General features: G+C 39.4%; 4 protein-coding genes across 5 annotated transcripts; 2 read left to right on the top strand and 2 right to left on the bottom strand.

The window, feature by feature from the left end:
- Positions 1–365: 365 nt before the first annotated feature.
- LOC128861443 (DNA polymerase epsilon subunit 2) lies at positions 366–2,406 on the bottom strand. Its single transcript, XM_054099581.1, has 2 exons — positions 1,374–2,406; positions 366–1,308 (listed from the first exon to the last, which is right to left on the bottom strand). The coding sequence occupies exons 1-2, from the start codon at positions 2,071–2,073 to the stop codon at positions 431–433; spliced, it is 1,578 nt and encodes a 525-aa protein (XP_053955556.1). The 5' UTR covers positions 2,074–2,406; the 3' UTR covers positions 366–430.
- Positions 2,407–3,395: 989 nt separating this feature from the next.
- On the top strand, positions 3,396–4,265 carry LOC128861442 (protein JTB). The gene is made up of 2 exons (XM_054099580.1): positions 3,396–4,004; positions 4,071–4,265. Exon 1 carries the CDS (start codon positions 3,537–3,539, stop codon positions 3,999–4,001), a length of 465 nt encoding a protein of 154 aa, XP_053955555.1. The 5' UTR covers positions 3,396–3,536; the 3' UTR covers positions 4,002–4,004; positions 4,071–4,265.
- A 1,518-nt stretch (positions 4,266–5,783) lies between these two features.
- On the bottom strand, positions 5,784–9,109 carry LOC128861441 (patj homolog). Its single transcript, XM_054099579.1, has 2 exons — positions 7,315–9,109; positions 5,784–7,256 (listed from the first exon to the last, which is right to left on the bottom strand). Exons 1-2 carry the CDS (start codon positions 8,959–8,961, stop codon positions 6,204–6,206), a joined length of 2,700 nt encoding a protein of 899 aa, XP_053955554.1. The 5' UTR covers positions 8,962–9,109; the 3' UTR covers positions 5,784–6,203.
- Positions 9,110–10,559: 1,450 nt separating this feature from the next.
- Positions 10,560–20,943, top strand: LOC128861440 (dnaJ homolog subfamily B member 13). Of its 2 annotated transcripts, none has more exons than XM_054099578.1 (5): positions 10,560–10,779; positions 10,886–11,128; positions 11,183–11,534; positions 11,603–12,003; positions 18,956–20,943. In XM_054099578.1, exons 2-5 carry the CDS (start codon positions 10,906–10,908, stop codon positions 19,096–19,098), a joined length of 1,119 nt encoding a protein of 372 aa, XP_053955553.1. In that variant the 5' UTR covers positions 10,560–10,779; positions 10,886–10,905; the 3' UTR covers positions 19,099–20,943. The 2 variants fall into 2 exon arrangements, with proteins under 2 accessions (XP_053955553.1, XP_053955552.1); XM_054099577.1 differs by having other exon boundaries at positions 10,561–10,730.

Below are 20,943 nucleotides of genomic sequence, written 5' to 3'. Positions count from 1 at the left end.
GGCGCATACTCTTTGATGTTTGGCCGTGCTCCTTCTTCTATTTGATATTGTGCTACAAATGGGGGGGCCTACAGTTTTAAGCAAACTCCGAACGGCAGATATTTTTTGAGGAGCCTTTCATGGCAGAAATACCCTTGGAGGTTTGCCATTGCCTTCCGATGGGCGACCACTACTAGAAAACCCTTTCTCATTTTGCTGTTTCATGAACGGAGATTCAACCAACGCACTTCAACCTGGCAATAACACACCAACCCATTCGGCTATGACGGCCGCCTATAAGTTCAATAAATGCACCTAAGATGGGGAGAAAGTTATGCATATCTACATACTTACATGACATATAAACTTGATTAATACGCATTAAATATGGTATATGAACATAGCACTTAAAAGTATAATTTCACTTAAAAACCTAAATTTAGAATTTTTGTCATTCCACTGCCATATCATCAGGAATTTCAGAGTCCTCAATGGCGCGCGTTGCCGGTATATAAACTTTAAATGCGAATTTCGATTTGACAAATGAACCTGTATTAAGCACCGTACATCCGTGTTGTGTTGTAGAGAAACTTTGGCACGAGTCTCCAATAACCACCAAATCCGGCAACGGATATAACCACAATGCGGCATCGTAGTCCCAATTTACTGGCATGGCAATCGGATGTATGGGCGTTAGATGGTTTTGACATATGAGTGTTCGTGCGAAATGTTTTTCAATATTATCAGTATCGGGCGGAAAGTGTAACGTATTCCGACAAAATTTCGCCATCAAGTCCAATCGACACACAGCAATCTGTTGCGTACAGTACTGCAACCGGCAAGGGTTTGTAGCAAGCAGGGTGCGAGGCCACGATTTTCGCAAGCCCGTTGCTAGTATTTCAGGTAGTGAGGCGCGTGGCAGAATATTCGGTGCAGTAGGATCATCACAGGAAGGCACTAAAATCAAATCCGTTTGCTTTTTCAGTTGATCGCAACCAGCGGCTAATGCGCCTAAGGCAGTCAGGTGTTGTGATAATGCTTGATAATTACTGTTGGAAGCGGAGAAGGGTCCCATTAATACTATAGCTACGGGCGGACACGAATCATAACCAACGAACAACATACGCAAACGTTCTAAAACCACAGGATTATCTAGACGCACATCTGATAGGAATACCAGAGTAGCCTCGGTGTTGGTACTTTCCAATTCTTGCAGGCGCGTGGAATATTTCAACAGTTTCAGCGAGTCACCACCCCAGCTGTTTTGTGTTCCAAAGAAAGCGCGTGAACTAGTCGCAGGTTCGGCGGGCGGAAAACCCAAGCCATCAACTGCAAATAATTTTATTTTTATTTCCTTTGTGCTGAGTGAGTAATATTTTATAAGAATAGCTCACCTTTCAGCACTCCATTATTATATGAACCTTCAGCCAAAACGAAGCAGCCCTCACAAAAGAAACCCGAATGAAAGCGCGAGCCACTCAAGTCGAGCTCAATACTACCCGTCGGATCTTCTATGAAAAATTTGCCTTCTTTCAATTGTGTCAGCAATCCAAGTACAACAGCCTCTTTTACCGAGGATGTCGCAAGCAAATTTTCCGCATACTGCAATTTGAACTTCTTCACTTTTGACTCTGCTGAAACACCACCCTGTATAATGACAGGTGCAAATAACTCATGGCGCAATGTCTTCTGGAGCAACATTGCGTACCGTTCACGCAAATGTGCTGCCTTCATTGAGGGCCGTGTCAGAATGCAGCGCGGATCGCAGTTCAACTCGAATTTCTTAAATTGCGTATTGTAACGGTAGCGTGGCACTTTGAATGCACTGATCAGGGAGAAAACTGTCTCGCCCTCATCTAACCCAACTCGATTAATTTCGTTTATAGCTTTTTCGAGTGCACCGCGTTCCACTTGCGTCGTTTGCAAACGCTGACCCTGCAAGTTTTCCGTGATAACTGTCAGCCACTTTTCACGCTCTGCATCATCGAACGGAAGGAGCTGCTCGGCCAAATAGGCGCTGTTCTCCGAACGTATAAGAAAACCACTTAGCTTGAATGAAGAGGTAATTTTTCTTTTCAGACGATCTATATCCATTATGGAGTTAACTGCATATGTTTGTTTTTAATATAATTGGCGAAATAATTAATTAACTGGAAACAAACACAACTTTGCACTGCCTGAAGTGGCGCCAAAACAGATGAAACAACAGTGCACCCAAGTTCCAACAAAATCCTCTTTTATCCGTAGATGAATACTATATTTATTTTGTGAGGTATTTTCTATCAAACAATGGCATACCCATGGTTAAATATTTTCATTTTCGTATAATACATAATATATCTAATTAAATAAATAAAACTTGAAACAATTTTTCGAGTTTCTTAATTACTAAAACGGGGAGCACTGTTTATACTAGTGATGAGTGACATTCCACCTCTGCATTTAGGATACCGATTACATTTGATTACAGTAATTGTAAAAACATAAAAGTACGTTCACATATGCATTAATTACCAGTAAATCCACAAAATTAAACTACCCGTTCACATATGGCAGATTACCTGCAAAATTGACAATCAGCTGTCAATACTGCTGTGAAAGGTTTTTCTTCACATAAATTATTTTGGTGGAATATTTAGATGGTTTTGGTTTGTTTAATTATTATTAACGATATGGAGAACAGAAGAAGGAGGAGAAAAGGAGAAGGAAAAGCTTATGTATTTGCGCAATTGCCTGCTAATAATAAACAGTTGGAGGAAATCCGTAATCGATGTTTACTGAGGATTCAAAAAATTATAACAGCGATAAGCATTCGAAATTCGATATCACATTTTATAATAAGTATTAAGAGGACACACGCTTTTCTCCTGTTATATGAATGCATAGTTAATAATACCTAACAAATATTTTATTAGATTATGTCTGCAAAAACTGTTTTCTTTGCCGATATCCATTTTATTTCGTATCTACTTTGACATTTTTCTTTACACAAAAAACACAGGGTTGTATATCAATGGTTATTATCTAGGATTATTTTATAATCTCATGTTTTGGGAGAGAAATTTTGTATGGAAAATCTCGCTTTTTAATTACGGACTGGGAGTAATCTGCCATATGTGCACGGGTAGATTAATTTTGTGGATTTATTGGTAATTAATGAATTTGTGAACGTACTTTTATTACTCTCAATTTTTGTCTAATCTAAATTTAATTTAAATATAGGCGGAGAATCAGTTTCAACTTCTGAACGATCGAAGGTAACGTTTTTAATCTTGCACACACCAAATGGTATCTTTCCAAGGCCAAGCTTTATTTTTCTAAAATTTATCAATTTATTATTAGCAATAAATTAGCACGGCGATTTAAAAATCGCAGTCGCTCAATTCACTGTTAGGCATGAATCAGTTTATTGCCCATCACTAGTGTATACAAATTTGGCACTACTAATTATCAGCTGTTGTTGACGACTCATTCGACACATTCATAAACATTGAAAAATTGCGAAAATATTTATTTAGCGAGCTATCACACTTAGCAAATATTTATTTAGACCAAAAATGCTGGAGACCTGCCAAAGGCGCCACATGCTACTCGGACTCAGCCTGCTGGTGGCTGCAACCGTTGTAGTGCTCATTATTGAATCTCGTTTTCCCGACAGTGAGAATACTCGCCGTTCGCGAGCACAACAGTTCGTCATTGAAAACAATTCCACATGCTGGCAGCGCGAAGAATATACCGTTATTTTGGAATGCCATCCATGCACCGAATTCGACATAATAAGCAAAAGTCTAGGTGTGTGCATTCACACCCACTACAAAGAGGTTCTACGATGCAAGAGTGGAGAAACTGTGACGCGTAGTTGCGATCGCGTAGCACTAATCGACCAACGCAATTTCATTAAATTTGAAATTACTTGTTTTGTAGTAGGCTTTTTTAGTTACTTGATATCATATGCACGAGATCGAATACTGACACGAAGGACACATCTAAAAATTGAACGCCAGTTGAACCGGATGCATTAAGAGGTATGCATCAATACATACTGCATAAATTCATATATTAAAATAATGTTATTTGTATTCAATTTTCAGATTTCCATTTTGTGGCTTCATTTTAGATGGTTGAAAATATTTCAATAGCTATATATTGTATAAAAATGTTTGAGACTCTTACACTAAGTTTTCTAAATTAAGTATTAGTTATGTACTCTAAGAATAAAATGCGAGATTGTGTATGCCGACGATAACCATATTTGCTGTACTCTCGCAAGTGTTGTACGACATCCAGACCTGTGTATTCGTTCGGGGATTGATATGAAGTTCTTTCAAACGCGTTAACTTCTCGGTAGGCAATATGGAGGATGGTTCTACATATATATAGAAGTCCACGCAAGTGGGGAAAGTTACTGATCGCAATTCACTTGGGAGTGTCCAGGACGATTCTTCGGTATATGGTTCAAGCAGCTCACAACTCCCGGGATTAGCCCAAGTATCCTCTGGGTAGCTTCCGAACACCGTTCGGGAGTGAGCTAAAGTGATATCGACATCATCGATCTTAACAACCGCGCTGTTAGTTCTGCCTTCTCCAAACTGTATAAAGAGGTAAAGCGAATGGGTCTGGTGGTGAACGAGGACAAAACGAAGTACCTCCTGTCATCAGGACAGTTATGATTTCGAGGTTGTAAAGGACTTCGTATACTTAGCAACCAGCATTAGCGCCGATAACAATGTCAGCCTTGAAATCCAACGTAGAATCTCTCTTGCCAACAAGTCCTTTCTCGACGAACAAAACTAACACTCAACAAGACTCTCATTATGCCCGTCCTAACGTATGGCGCAGAAGCGTGGACGATGACAACATCCAATAAACCGACGCTTGAAGTGTTTGAGAGAAAGATTCTGCGCATGATTTTTGAATATCGCAGACGATGGATCGATGAGCTGTATGAGCTTTACGACGACATGGACATAGCGCAGCGAATAAGGATCCAGCGGCTACGTTGGCTGGGTCATGTCGCCCGAATGGATACAAACGCTCCGGTTCTGAAAGTATTCGATGCGGTACCAGAGGAAGAGGAAGATCTCCTCTGCGTTGGAAAGATCAGGTGGAGAAGGACTTGGCTTCACTTGGTGTGTCCAATTGGCGCCGGTTAGCACGAGAAAGAAACGATTGGCGCGCTTTGTTTAACTCGGCCAAAATCGCGTAAGCGGTTATCGCGGCAATTAAGAAGAAGAGGCAATAGGGTCCATTTATTTACTGCATTACATTTAGAGCCCATTTATTTACTGACAACAAATTCTCAAAAAAAAAAACATCAATAAAAAAAGCTAGCAGGTCGTTGTTGTAGCAGCATAAACAATCCCCATACTTACATACGGTGAATGCTGCTGGAGTGACAGTCCTTGGCCGGATATAATTCAGGGTCGTTTCGGTAACGTAGAACCGACTGTCGTGGAAAGCAGGTAGTTTATCTTTGCTTTAGATAGTTAACCAGGTGTTTGTTGATAGGCAAATACAAACACAAACGGTCGCAACCAGGTAAAAGTTACCACATAATACATATATAAGTGTATAAGTAAATATTTAGTTTACGTAGAGAGCGCGTCTTTTGTTTCTATGCAGAAAGGTATTTGAAGCGGCAGGTCACAATATTTTGTAGAAAAAAGTTAGAAGTGGTTTTATTACCTCTGTGGTATTTTTTACCCAGTAGCGACGAACGCCGTGTTAAAGTTGCCCTATATTTCTTCTTAAAATCTTCTAATCTTTAAACTTTACCGATTATTTTGAAATAATGAAGCCTTTGAGTAGTTTAAATAATATATTGTGAGAGAATATTAAAATAATAATAAAATGTGTATGAAAAATACATATATATGAACATACCATGGTAAAATAATATTCTGGCATTGATTATTGCCAGATGGAATGTACTCTAAAAGAGAATAATATGTAAATATGCAATTTAAGTACAGTCGCGCAAGCATTCAATTGAAATAGTTGTTAAAAGAAATAAACGCCTTATAGACGTCAACATTTCCGATGAGCTCGCTCCACTATTTCGTGTTATGATTTTGATGCATCGTTACGAGTACTGTAACCTCGAAGTATAATATATTTTAACAATTGCAGCTACACTTAATGAATACATTTAGGTGCACATAAGAATATTCAAATTACTTTATTGCTCTACGCGCTGCCATTTTCCGGTCTCAATTCTTTTTATCTTATTTTCGCCAATCGGGTATCAAATCCGGTTCGACAATACTAGTGGAAGCATTGCTTAGTTGCATGGAAACGTTCTCGCTGCCACCTATTCCGCTCGTATCCATGGATGCGTCTCCACATTTGGACTCATCGTTGTTGGTGTTGGTACTTTTCAAAGAATTATCTGTCATAGGTAATGGCTTGGCAACACCAATACGAACTACACCTTTTGAGGCACCCTTAAGCGCCTGTACTGCTTGATCTAACGATGCATTTTCCAAGTTAATTGAATTGACAAATAGTAGACGGTCACCGGGTATAAGACGACCATCCAGTTGTGCCACTCCGCCAGGCACTAGCGAGCGTATAACAATTAATGTATCTTTGGAATCTAAGGGATCCTGATAGTCTAGTATGGAGAAGCCCAAACCACGATCGCCCTTGACCAGTTCGATTATCTGCGGTTCAGACGACCACATTGCCAATCCGGTGAGTGGTTCCAGCGAGCGCGACTTCAACTTATTGAAAGACTCGTCATTGACCGAAACCGCAGTGGCCAAGCTGCCATCGGATTTGGCTTTCACCAATCGATCTGAGGCTGGCAATAAATTCTCAAAATTACTACTTAATTTCTTTAAAGTATCATCCGAGAACGGCATTAATGCTTTCTTGCCGCGCCCACAAACCATGCGTACATCTTGAGGCAACTCCTTCAAGATGGCTACTACTTCTAAATGATTCATTCCAAGCAAACGTTCGCCATTCACCTCCAAAAGTTCATCACCAGATCGAAGTACCCCATTTACACCAACGGGTCCGTCAGCCAAAATCGAACGAATGTAGTGATGTGGACGTACTTCACGTCCTCCCTCTACGTCGACTGTACCTTCTAGGGATATACCCAAACCACCAACAGCAAACTTCTTAATTTGGGCGACTATAACCTCAACATCTGGTCCCACAATTTTTTTCCATTTGCGTATGATCTCTTGTTCAACTTCCGGTGAGAGATCTGGATCAGTGTAGTACTTGTGACGCGATATCAAACGTGTATTCTTAGCTTGCATCGGTTCCTTGGGAAGAGAATGTCATGTCATGATATTTAATGCAATAAAAAGTAGTTTCACTTACCTCTACTTCGGTTAACTCACTCTCCGACTTGCCAATTGAACCGATAGATATATCGGTGGGTATGATCTTAGGAGTCCCATCGATGGAGTCGCGCACTGCTATCATTTTTTTGCCAGAACCAAAACTACTCAAAGTGGTCGTTTGTACCAATGAAGAAGGTGGCGAAGTGACGACCAAAAATGCATCTGCGCCCGTGACTGGTGGCAAATTGCTAATGCTGTCCAAAGACGGATCGTGTAGCTCCTCCATAGCATGTGCTGAAGATAGCGCTTTAGCCAATGTGGATGCGCGTTGTGATGTGACTGGTGCTATTGGAGAAGGCAAATTGACTCGCGAAGGTGTCGACGTCCCACTTGGTATCTTGTCATTGGCAGCAATGGCCTGCTGCAATTGTTCGTACTTGGGACCACGTAAGTAACGCTCCAGTCGCAGATTCACCACTTGTCCTGATTTCTTCAACAATTCAACCGCCTGATGATTAGAGAATCCTTGCAAAGATTGGCCGTCCACCTCAATAATACGATCGTTAACACGAATACGACCACTCATGTCCGCAGCAGAGCCTTTTGATACGCTCTTCACAAAAATGCCTGAGAGTTCCTCTTTTTCGCAAACATAACCGGCTATAGTAATACCGAGGCCATTAGCATCTTTGGTCAGCTCAACTTGTAGCTTCTCGGTTTCAGGCAACGCCAACAATTCATCTAAGTCGATAGTAGGAACGGCCATTGGTGGACGTTTGGAAATGTCATCTGAACGATAAACGAAGCGTTCGTCTTCTGTTGTAGTTTGTGGTGTAGACGCTGTAGAGCTCTCCCCAAATATCTCAGGATAACCGGTAGATATTAAGTAACGCTCTAATTCAACTGGGTCTACAAGCACTCGGGTAGGCACAATAGCACTACCAGGTTCAAGCGCAAATTGCCCAGGCGACGAATGCTCCATTGGACGCGCCACTACGAGACGCACGTGCGTACCCGATTGCCGCAGCACTGCTGCCACCTGCTCTGATACCATATCGTGCAAATTCACATCGCCAATTTGTAAAATGTGATCGCCTGAACGCAAACGTCCATCGCGATCGGCGACACCACCCGGCAAAATAGTTTTCACAGTCACACCCGAAGTACGCGCTCCAATGATGCCAAATCCTAGTCCGGTACCGTCATTGACTAACTCGATTGCTTGTATTTGCGCATAATCAGCAGAGAATAGATCGCCAGCTACTTTAGAATTTTGAGACTGTGGACGGCCTTGGTCATCCGTCTCTACTGCGCCTACTAGAGCAGACGGAGTCAATTGCCCACTACCAGGGCTACTTGGTCCGGAATGTGGAGATAGCGGTGCTGAAGAAAAGTCATACATCACATCTCCACCATTGATGCTCAATACCAGATTACCAGCCACGTCAATATCGAAATCATTGGGAAGCATCGACGGGTGCTGCGCTAATTGAGCATTCAATTCAGAAAGTGAGTCCTGCACATGTACAATTGTGCGAAAAACAGGATCCTGCAATATATCCAATATTGTTTTGAGGCTCTCGGCTGTCTGCATTTGCAGTTTTGCATCGTCAGACTCATCGATGCCCTTCTTAACAGCTTCGATTTGCTGAAGAGCACTAGAAATGTCCGCTCCCAAATGCATTGGAACGTATATTTGACCAATATTCTTCACAAAGGCGATATTATCACTTATATATATTTTTTCTGCAACAATTCATAAATAGGCGGAGACAATACAAATTTTCACTTTTAGACTTGCTTCACTAATTGAATTACAAAAAGTGATGCAAAGTGCCCAAAAATAAGTGATGCCAAACTTACTGCAAAAGTGTGGCCAATTACACTTTTATTTTAGCTGACTATTTGTTTGCACCACCATTCGTAAATATTTACAACAGAGAACGTTAATGTAGAGAACGTAAATGTGAATTCATGCGAATTTACGATCTCTGGTAAAAAGGTAGCAGCAGCAGGTTTGCAATTTTGTATTTTTGTCTTTGAATTGTCGAAATTTTGTTTAAGTTACTCTGAACAGTCAAACTTTGTTTATGGATTTCTACATTTTAGAGACCAACAGAAAAAATAAAATACTTTGCTCTTCTTTTTCCTATGCTGCTGTTACCTGTTTAATTTTGCACATGAGATTTTTTTTATTGTTAAAAGTGAGAATATTTTGTATTATAGCTTGCAGAATTTGACAGACAACGTTAAGGTATTGAGAAATTTCATGGATGACGAATAGTGTGAATTATCAAAAATTAATTCGAATGACGACAAGAAGGATAAAATGCGGAACGTCACATTGGTGCAGTTGTGCAGTGTGGCCACCGCTTTACTCTTCGCAATAAATTAAATGCTTTTTTATACCCAAAATGGGAAAATTTTTGAGTTTGGTGTTTGTTTATTTCTTTAATTTAAAGCTACCAAAACTGTAAGTTAACAAAAAATTTGTATAAAATTAAAAAAAAGACTAAAAACAGTCACTCTTGCATCTAAATTTGTTGATTCCAAGGCGAATCTATTAAAGGTGGTGTTGGTAAATCAGCTGATTTGTTTTTTTTTCCTTTCGCTCTGTCCATGTGGCTGTCAGCACAGAATAAAACAAGACCAATTCATTTTTTCTTTTCTACTTTTCCATTACTTTGCCGTGACAAGCAAACGTACAAAATGTTGTTGTTGGACTAGTGCCACCACCTTTAATAAATGCGCATTGGTTGATTCTTATAAAATTTGATGTTTTGAAACAGCGAATCTCATTTTTTGCTCTCTTTGAGGCTATGCAAGAATATTTGATCGTTTTCTCTCATTTCTTCTTAACATTTGAAACCTTTTTTTTTTAATTTTAAAAAGTCTTTGGATTTACTGCATTCGAATTAAAGCTCTGCAGTTGCGAGAGAAAAATTCGACTGCTCGAAGGAGAAGAAGAACCTCGAAATAAAGTGGACAGATGTCCCACACAAATAACACACGGGCAATCACCAACCTGCAGTCGCAGAGGCCATGATTTTTTAGTTGCCACGGCTCTGAACAGTCTAAAATCAGAGAATGTTCCATTAACATTCTCTGGTAAGAGTTAGATGAAGCACAGTGAAGCATATTCTTGTTGTTGCTTTCACTTGCAAATTTATCGGCGAATTTGGGCAAAACAGGCTCCTCTCCGACGATTAGAAGAACCGACGTCTACATCTATTAAATTATACCTGAGGGTGTATGAAAGACGTTACCACGAAAGAAAAAAAAAGACTAAGGCAAAAATAAGCGAATTTTAATTAAGCTGAGTATTCGGGTTGTCGAAACCTGTACTGCTACAATAAAATATTTCCCATCACTTACAAAGTAATTACATATTTGGTCGATGATGGACCTCCTCAGTTTCATTCAAATTTTGATAAAACGCATATTCCATCCGTAGTAAGCATTTTACTCCGTGATCCTTCTACTATCGCTATTTATACGCACTGTAAAAGAAATTCACCTAAATATCATTTTCAAATTAAAAACAATTCAAATTTTCTCCATTGAGGCTCAATTATCAATCTAAAAATTTGTTTAACATCACACATTAGCTTTCCTCTAAGCGTTCGCTATGAATCGGACGGAACTCGATTATTACGCTGTACTGAATGTGCCACGCGATGCACCCAAAGAGGCTATAACGCTGGCGTATCGTAAATTGGCTATTAGGCTGTGCCCGCATCGCGATCCGAAGTATGAACGCGATTTTGTGCCAAATTTGGGGCCAACCCATATGCAAACGTTATCGCTGAATCGCCAATGGGAATACATTAATATGGCCTACGATGTTCTAGGTAAGATCGGAAGTGTTTATTAAATAATTCTTCTGATGCTAATCAAAATTCTAGGCAACGATTTGTATCGCGCAATCTACGATCGATTTGGGGAGGCTGGTCTCTTTCAGGGCATTTATTTACCCAATGGCTACTTCCCGCCTTATCAATACCATGGCGACCACATGAAAGTATATCACGATGTCTTTGGCAGCTACTCGCCATATGCAAACATCATTGATGTTGTTACAAATCCTCCAGTGCTGTACTCGTCGTTGGAGCATGGCATAGGAGTGTACAGAAAAGATCCTCCAGTGGAAAGAATTATTTATTTAGAATTGGAGGAAGTATTTACGGGCTGTACAAAATTGATGCATGTCTGGAGACAAGAATTTACTGATTCGAAAGAAACGCGCACAGAGAAAAAGTATATCACTTTGCAATTTGATTTAGATTGAATTGAATAATGCAATGTAATTCGCCTTTATTTCATAGGAAGAAAACACTAAAACTGAAAATATCACCAGGTACCACTGCAGGCACACGATTTTGTTTCAAGGAGGAAGGTGACCGCAGCCCAACAAAAATCCCTGCCGATATTATATTTATCACAGCCGATAAGCCGCATCCCTTCTTCGAGCGTAGCCAGCACCACAATTTGGTCTACACCCATGATATTACCTTAAAAGAGGCACTTGTCGGTTTTACCTTTACAATCACTACGCTGGGCAAACGCGCTCTAAAAATAGTTATTTCCGATGTGGTTTGCCCGGGATATACCAAAGTGCTGCCAAAAGAAGGACTACCAGTGTGTAAAGAAGAACCAATCGCTCCCGACATGAAACCATCTGGTCTAAAGGAAGTTACATTTGGGGACTTGATTGTCAAATTTCAGGGTAAGGAATCATGTTTAGTTGGTTTATGTGTGGCATGTGAGGGGGAAAATTGCTTCTTTGTTATCGAGTTGCCCTTCTATTATGCACTTATATTCTTCCCTGAACTTTAATAAAATTCTCATCCCCACCATGCTGCTGTAGCAGCTTTGCTAAGCCAGGTTGTTGCTTCGCTAAGTGTGGTCACCGCGGCCATCTAATGGTCGGCGTAGAATATGTATTGTTTCGACGGCTTTGGATTAGATGAGAAGACTATTAAATGAGTTAGTGAAAGGGGTATATGAAGTGGTGACGTGCTGGGCTTATTCATCTATTGGGCACATGATTGGTATGATTCTACAATATCAACAATATCTAATTATGCCAGTGCTACGCAGGTCTTGTGAGACAACTAGAGCTCGTCGTCTGCTACTCCACGACTACAGACTACAGTCTCCGACTACGCTTGTCATGGGGTAAGAGCTGAGCGTTTAAATTGCATATCGGCACATATAGTTGATGGCTTGTCAATAGTTCATCGTTATTGTTGTGGTGTGCATAAGCATTTCTCATGAGGGGAGAACATTCCTTGTTCGAATATAAATCCTTTTCTTTAAGGAAACGTAGAACTGACTGCCTCGATAGTCTTGTGTAAGTGGTATTTTGGGCGATATCAGAAGACACCGTTATCTACAGCTAAATTCCTGTGCATCACTAGTGGTGACCACCGTAGCCGAATGATTGGTGCGTGACTACCACTCGGAATTCGGAGTACGTAAGCTCGAATCGCGATGAAACACCAAAATGAAGAAAAAGTGTTTTCTAAAGCGGTCGCCCCTCGGCAGGCAATGGCAAATCTTTGAGTGTATGAAAAAGCTGCTCATAAAGTTCAGAGTCGGCTTAAAACTGTAGGTCCCTCCATTTGTGAAACAACATCGAGATGCATTATTTTAGCTAAGGAGTCCTATTTAGATCGATGAACTCCTCTATCTGATCATTTCTCCATTGCCCAATTTTTTAATTTTTCAGTTCCTTTTTTAATCTTTAAGTAAGATGGAAGGAACACTTTGAAGCAACTAGCAACATTGCTCTTAGCAGTTTACACAGCATTGAAGTGGACAGCACAACAACCAGCAATTAAATACCAACATCCTACCCCAGCTTAGCGAAATTAAGGATGCAATTAAGAAGCTGAAGCTCAACAAAACTGCGGTCGAAGATGGCATACTGCCTGAACTAATGACTGCCGACCCGCATATATCAGCGGGAATTCATCATCCCCACATCATCGCCGTCTAGAGCAATGAAAAGCTGCCTGCGTCCTGGACAAAAGGCATCATAGTGAAGCTGCCCTAGAATGGCGACCTGCGTAACTCTGTGGCCACTGGCGACGAATAACCCTACTTAACACCATCTATAAAATTGTAGCCGTGATCATACAAAGCAGGCTCAAAGATATCGAACGCTTCTTAAGAGACGAGCAACCTGGTTTTCGCTCTCACCGAAGCTGTGTTGACCAAGCCAACACACTTCGGATTATAGTAGAACAATCAGTTGAGTGGCGCTCTCCGCTCTACACGCTGTTCGTAGACTTTAAGAAAGCGTTCGATACTATCAAAAGAGACGCAATATGGCTGGCACTGAGTAGAAACGGAGTTGCAGCCAAGATAATCCGCCTCATTAAAGCCCTCTACGAGAACTCCGAACTGGCAGTGCTTCACAAAGGCGATATCAGCGATCCATTCACCACCAAAGCAGGCGTAAGGCAAGGTGTCCCCTGTCGCCCCTTTTCTTCGCCATCGTCCTTGATGACATCATGAACCAACTGACTCTGCACAAAACAGGCGTGGTATGGAGTTTCACCAGACACCTTGGGGACCTGGACTTCGCCGATGACATCTGCCTTCTCTCTTACAAACTCTGTGATATCCAAGCGAAGGCGGAAAAACTAGTCGAGCTGGCACGCACTGTCGGACTGGAAGTCAACATCGCCAAGACCAAGACCATGAGAGTCAACCACAATAATGCAAGGCAGATATTGGTTGACGGATGCCCGGTGGAATTCCTCGAAAGCTTCTGCTACCTCGGCTGCATCATCAAGACAGATGGGGGAGCAGATGAGGATGTCAACTGCAGGCTTAACAAAGCAAGGGCGGCATTCGGGCGAATGCTTACAGTATGAGGGAGTTCGGAAATCTCCAGGCGCACTAAACTACGAATATTCGGCTCATGCATGAAGTACGTCTTGTTGTACGGTAGCGAAACATGGCTGGTCTGTAAAACCAGCACACAGAGGACACAATCTGTCATCAACAAATGCCTACGCATCATTTGCATAATATGCTGGCCGAACACCATCAGTAACGACGCACTGTGAAAATTAACGAACAAGGAACCCATCCTTAGGCAAATCAAACGCTGAAAGTGGCGATGGATAGGTCACACATTGAGAAAACCACCAGATAGCATCATGAGAATGGCTCTGGACTGGAACCCGCAAGAGAGCAGAGATCGTGGTCGACCAAAAAAACACTTGGGGAAAGGTCGATGCTGCGCGAATAGAAGATGCCGACATCTCATGGGACGGTGCAAAAACAATAGCACAGAACCATGTACGATGGAAGAGTCTTGTCGAGGCCCTATGCTCCCGAGAGAAGTGAACAAGGAAAAAAATTCTCGTAGCCCAAAAGCTCAAAGAATTAATATTTGCGAATTGAAGTTGTTATTGGAATGTTCTTAATCCGACGATGATGAAATGGAACAAATTATTGTGGAAAAAATGAAATCATGTGATTCCGAAGCTCGATATTTTGCATTTTATTTTGCTTTTAACTTACTGGATAATTTTTACATGAACAGACCTATTTCCAGTAGAATGAAAATTTGTGATCTTATTAGCTTAAAAATATTGTATCAATAAAATAAATTAAAAAAGAATGAATAAAGCAGTACACCTAATTTTCTTTTTACACGATAGATACGTTCTCGAAAAAATTCGTGTAAAAAAAAGAGTTCGTTGAAAACAATCTTAAAAAATTCATTTTAGAGTTCACTTAAGAATTTATTCGTGCTTACACGTTTTAATTCATTGAATACGAGTATATTATTAGAAATAAATTATTAAACTCAGCGAAGCAACAATATAAAAATAGCCGCGAACCGTTCACCATACAACGTTGTGTTGAACTAATGCACAAACTTAATGTCACATCAGATGCGATTTTGCCACCAACTCCAGTTTTCCCACCAGGAATTCAAAAGCTATTTTTATAGCTGATTTGCTAAAATTCCCCAAAGAGTCCACCACCTCTAATGAACACGTCCAACATTTCAATGAAAGCGTTGCTCCTTTAAGAAACGAATGGGAGTTCGTTTATACCGACGGATCTATAACATACACCATTACATCGTTTGCAGTCACAAACCAGCTTGGTGTCACAATCTCAGTCGGTGCTTTACCTTCCTACTGCTCAGTATTCACAGCGGAAGCAGCTGCACTACTTGAAGCGGTAGGTTATGCCTCCGACAAAGGCGGAAAAATCCATTATTTGCAGCTATAGTAAATCCGCTATGGACGCTATATTGAGCCATTCTAACGAACCTCCAATAAACACTGAAATCCGAAATAATATCTTATCAAATAAAAATTCCATAAGGATCATGTGGGTTCCGGGCCATGCCGGAATACGAGTACAAGGCAACGAGTGCGCTGATACTAGAGCCAAAGAAGCCGCCCAAGAACCCCTTCACTTCAGTGCACCTTTTACTATCAAAGATATTCGGAAAATTATACTAAAATCTCTTTAGGATGCGTACAATAGTCAATGGATTAATTACACTGTGGAACAAATTCAGGTTAGCAAAAATTAGGTCCATTCTGAGAGTGGCGAGTGAAAATAGAGGCGAAATTAGAAGACCCGTATCGCGCCGTTTTTTTATGTTAGTTCGAATTTTTTTTTAATCGGCCTTCGAAGTTCGGAATCGGAGCAAAATTGTTTATATGGTTTTTTGGCTATAACTCGTCGACTAATTGATATTTTTTCAATCTGTAAAAGCCAAATTATTGCTAGAGACCTGTGCAAGAATTACAATTTTTGAAACAATTGATTTCGAAAATTTTTGTGGTACTTATGAAACAATATACTGAAAATCGGCATTTGACTGCAAACTTCGAAGGCCGATTAAAAAAAAAAATCGAACTAACATAAACAAACGGCGCGATATGGGTCCTTTAATTTCCACAGTGTTATCAACACCACTACAAAAAGTACAATCCTTTTGGGATCACACCCAAATATCCTACACACATGTCTCCACAGAACCTCACGATATTTACACGGCTTCGAATCGGTCACACTATAGCCACCCATGTTCACATCCTAAACGGCACAATCAAACCAGACTGCCCTTTTTGCAACTCAGACGACTACACGACTACACACCTCCTCGATACCTGCCCAGGATTGGAATGCACTAGAAAAGCAAATTCATTCTAACCTTGAACTTTCGAATCTACTCAACAACACAGATGACAATAGCATTAACTTAATTTGTAAATTTATTAAACTAACTAAATTAAAAGTTTAACTCTTTACGAAAACTATATATCATACAAAATTATACTCCGATCAAACTCATACTACCCACTAAACTTCTAATACTTCCTCAACTACTCTCTCCCATCCTCTTGTATAGTTACTTCCCTATATTATTACTCTAGTTAAGATACCATAAGCCGAAGGCCCTGGCAGCTTGTGCTTATTTCGTAAGTGGAATAGTTATTAATAACTGTTACTCTTTTAAATAAATAAATAAAAAATAAAAAAAATTATTAAACGGGGAGAGCGAAATGTACCAAGTCTCAGAGACTTTTTCTCAGACTAATTTAAATTCTTCGTACAGGCATCGCAAAATCTCACTTTATTTGCTCTATTAGATTCAAGACAAATTTATAAAATGTGAAATTCGTGTTCAAACAAAACAAGTCGTGTAAAATAATTATTTTGTTTTACTTTTAACTCGTGTTAAGGTGGGCAGCTCCTCCAGCTCCTCCAACACTTTCAAATTTTCCATTAAGTTAATAGTTGTTAAAAAGGTGGTTAAAAGTTAAAACTTAATACATTTTTATTAACAATATAAAAAATATTTCACTTATTTCTATAAAGTCAGTGAAGTGATGAGCGTCGAAGGAAAGAGGAGTAAGATCGAAAACTTCAAAATATCAATTTAAAATTTTACAGGGATATTCTTTAATATATGGGCCTTTGCATGAACCTCAGTTTCATATTAGTTATCACTAAAACTATTGTTTTGATCAATTTGTTTAAAAAAAAAGTGTAACTTTTTTGTATTTCACTTCAAATTTTCATGTTTTTTCGTTAAAAATTCGTGCAAAGCGGAATAACTTATTTTAATCAAAAATTGTTGTCTGGTTGATTTCAGTTAATTGCAAGAGGCGCAATTTAAAGGAGCCACGTTTGAGCAGCGCTATATTTTTTTTTTCATTTCAAAAAAATTTGTGTATATTCATTTAAGCGTGAATATTAATATACAATTTATTTTAAGATAATAAATACCCTTAGTTTTGCGCAAAAAATGATTGAAAAACTCGCTGTCTGCAGGAGCTGCCCCCCGCTTACAGGATCCAGGACTCGAAGTGCAACCAATTAAAAAGTCCATAATTTTAGTTTGGAAAATTACTTTTATTCAAAGTAAAAAAAAGTGTGAAAATAATACAAAATGAAGAATCAATTTACCTTTGCTCGATATGACCACCTTTTGCCTTGAAATGGTCCAGAAACGAATCGCAAGCTGACCGAATGTGACTTGCAGGTATTTTGGCCCACTCGCGGACAATGAATTTTTTCAGCGCCTCGAGACTGCTGAATCTTTTAGTGCGGACCTTGCTCTCCAAAATAGCCCAAGGAGAATAATCCATCGGATTCGCGTCTGGTGAATTTGAGAGCCATTGTGTGGGCGTTATGAAGTTCGGAACGTTGTTTTTTAGCCATTCTTGGTTCACTTGGGCTTGTGGGTCCTGTTGAAACGTCCATGGTCTGCCACCGAAATGTTTGCCTGCGCCTGGATTCAAAGCAACCTCCAAAATACTTCCCCGATAATATTTCGCATTTACCCTGACGCCAGGCTCGATGAAAACTATTGGAAAGCGCTCATCTGCGGTTACAGCGGGCCAAACATTACCTAGTGGCCAATCGATGACTCAAAGTCTCGTATGAACGGTCGGTCAAATAAACCCTATCGTTTTGGGAGTCTACGAACTGCTGAAGTTGAAAAATTTTCTCGTCAGAAAATACAATGTTCGCAAATTGACCGCTTTCGGCCAAGCGTAGCAACTCCTTCTCTCTCTCAAGTCTGACTTGTTGCAGCTTTGGTGTGAGTTCATGCGCCTTTTGGCTCTTGTAAGGCTTGACTATGAGATCATTTATCAGTATGCGGCGAATGCTACGATCAGATATTTTCAGTTCTTTCGCCATTTGACTGGCACTTCGTCGGGGATTTCGCTCAAGTCGCTTCTTCACTGTTTGCACCATTTCACGTGACGTTGCAGTCATTTGATGACCACCTCCATGACGTTTCGCGATGCTACCAGTATAATTTTAACGGAGGTGCGATAAACAAAAACTTTACTTACCTTAAGGTGTTTGAGCTCACGAACAATCGCTGGTTGTGATATTTCACCCAAATATAATGCAATCACACTTTTACGTTTGAAATCCATTACTGATTTTCTTTTTTCGCGTTTACTCCCGGCAAAATGCTTCCGCTCGCTTATAAACAATACTCTGGACTGCCATTTAGCTATGTAACTAACAGACAGCTGTATGAGCTGCGCGAGCGGTTGGTTACACTTCTAGTGCCGGAGCCTGTAAATATCATAAAATTCGTATAAAAAGAGGTGTGCTTAGAAAATTTGAATACATACCTATTTATCCCCGTCATAATTATATATTTTCAGTTGAGTTCCCAAAATTAATGAATTACAAGATGCGCAATTTGACCAAAGAATTTTTTTGCGAATTGCAAAAAATGCAAGACGAAGCTGAGAATGCGCCGCATCCCTTGCAGAATCTTTTGAAAAACATTAAACGACGCAAATAATGAAACCAGCAGCAAGGAAAAACAACAACAAATACATGCTTAATCAAATGTTTTAAATTTGTATTTTTTTATTATATCATTCAAATTTAAAAGACTGTTACGCTTGAATGGTCTGCAATTTTATTATATTTTTTTGCAATACATATATGACATTTGCACATAAATACATATGTGTTTTGTATGCCCGCATATATATATTTTGTTGTATTTATTATTATGTTTTTTTTCGAATATGCATTAATTAAATTCAATTTGTGTGTAATTTGACTTGAATGTTTAGTTAAAAAAATTGTGAATGTTTTACATGCAGGCATGTATTTAAATACATAAATACAAGTATGTATATATGTATGTGTGAACGTACGATTGATAAAAATCCGCATGATTGGTTAAAAATATATGCTTTAGAAATTTTCATAATCGAATTATTGCGTCGCTATGTTTGTATGTGTTTATGTGTGTGAAGTTGTGCTTGTATTGGCGCTGTTGTGTGAAACCTGAATATATCTACTACATGAATAATGTGACATACTTATCTACATATATATTTACAAAACAAATAAACGCGTAAGAGGAGTAAACTCAATAGGCAGGTTGTAGGTTTGCCTGCACATACATATTATACATACATTAGGCTGCATCTCTAACCATACAAAAAACCAAAAGCCACAACAAATGCAATCAGTGCCGCCTTTCCACCGAAAATATAACAGCTATTTTATTTGAAGAAATTTACCAGAATATTTCGGAAAAATAATGAGATTTAAGTGAGCTGGACCGATTTGAATAACCTCCGAATTTTTTATTATAGTGATTTCGTTCATAAAATTGTTTACACATTTTTATGCTACACCCAACTCTTTTTTTTGCACAGGGCCTTTTTTACACGATTTTGAAATAACACATGAAATTTTCGTTTTTGCACGAGTCTCAAAACATAAAATGTTTTTCTAAATAAAACATAACTCCTAAAAGAATGCCTTATTAAGTAAAAAATTGTCGTGTAAGATTCAGTAGAGATACATACATAACGGTACACTCAAACACTATGCAATGAGAGTATTTCTGAACTAATACCGTCTTTTCCCGAAAATAAGACATCCTCCGAAAATAAGCCCTATCGTGATTTTCGGAACTTTTTGTAAAATAAGACACCCCCCGAAAATAATCCCTAGTTAAAATAATGTGACAAAAATAATTTATTAAGAAATGCTGTTGATTTATTAAGTATAAGTAATAATATGTTTCGTTTTCCTAATACTCATATTTCAGAGAAATGTTTGAAACAAAAAATTCCAAGAAATTAATTGTTTACCTCTACAGTTCGTCTCAAACTAATTCTTGGAATTTCAGCAGTCAGTCTTGTAAGTCTGATTATATCCTCATACGTCATTTTATTAAAAATTAAGTGAATAATGTTTAACCCCAGTTAAAATAAGTACAAAAAGGGAAACGTGGAAGACTCCGGGGGTGTTAATCTTGTAGCATTCTGTAAAGAGAAGATGCTGGTTCGTAAATGGCGTGCAGACTACGATTACCTGTGTCAACTGATGGCATCGTCACACTGGTTGGGCAATTTCCTTAAACGATATGAACTGTCTCTAAGGAGATCAACCGCATTGTTTAAGCTGGAGGACAATGAAGTCGTTAAGCGTGCACTTTCATTTCAGCTTTTTGTTGATGGCATCGATTTTTCGAAATACCAACTCTCCAACATGGTTGCTATGGATGAGACCGCGGTACACCTGGGCCAAGGACCTCAAACGACAGTTCAGCACAAGGCTTCTTCGTGTTCCTTCTACCAGTTACGATACTGCACGTGTTACCTGTATTTTGGCGATTCGT

The sequence above is a fragment of the Anastrepha ludens genome, chromosome 4 (assembly GCF_028408465.1).
Source record: "Anastrepha ludens isolate Willacy chromosome 4, idAnaLude1.1, whole genome shotgun sequence".
NCBI lineage: Eukaryota > Metazoa > Arthropoda > Insecta > Diptera > Tephritidae > Anastrepha > Anastrepha ludens.
The sequence above is the reverse complement of the archived record's forward strand: the minus strand, read 5'-3'. Positions and strand labels throughout refer to the sequence as shown.

What these genes read in the sequence shown, in the direction of transcription:
- LOC128861443 (XM_054099581.1), bottom strand. Translation starts at nt 2,073, where the DNA reads ATGGATATAGATCGTCTGAAAAGAAAAATTACCTCTTCATTCAAGCTA. An exon ending in TAATAATGGAGTGCTGAAAG is followed by an intron (nt 1,309 to 1,373) that starts GTGAGCTATTCT and finishes AATTATTTGCAG; the next exon opens with TTGATGGCTTGGGTTTTCCG.
- LOC128861442 (XM_054099580.1), top strand. Translation starts at nt 3,537, where the DNA reads ATGCTGGAGACCTGCCAAAGGCGCCACATGCTACTCGGACTCAGCCTG.
- LOC128861441 (XM_054099579.1), bottom strand. Translation starts at nt 8,961, where the DNA reads ATGCATTTGGGAGCGGACATTTCTAGTGCTCTTCAGCAAATCGAAGCT. An exon ending in GTGAGTTAACCGAAGTAGAG is followed by an intron (nt 7,257 to 7,314) that starts GTAAGTGAAACT and finishes TCTCTTCCCAAG; the next exon opens with GAACCGATGCAAGCTAAGAA.
- LOC128861440 (XM_054099578.1), top strand. Translation starts at nt 10,906, where the DNA reads ATGAATCGGACGGAACTCGATTATTACGCTGTACTGAATGTGCCACGC. An exon ending in TATGGCCTACGATGTTCTAG is followed by an intron (nt 11,129 to 11,182) that starts GTAAGATCGGAA and finishes TCAAAATTCTAG; the next exon opens with GCAACGATTTGTATCGCGCA. An exon ending in GAAACGCGCACAGAGAAAAA is followed by an intron (nt 11,535 to 11,602) that starts GTATATCACTTT and finishes TTTATTTCATAG; the next exon opens with GAAGAAAACACTAAAACTGA.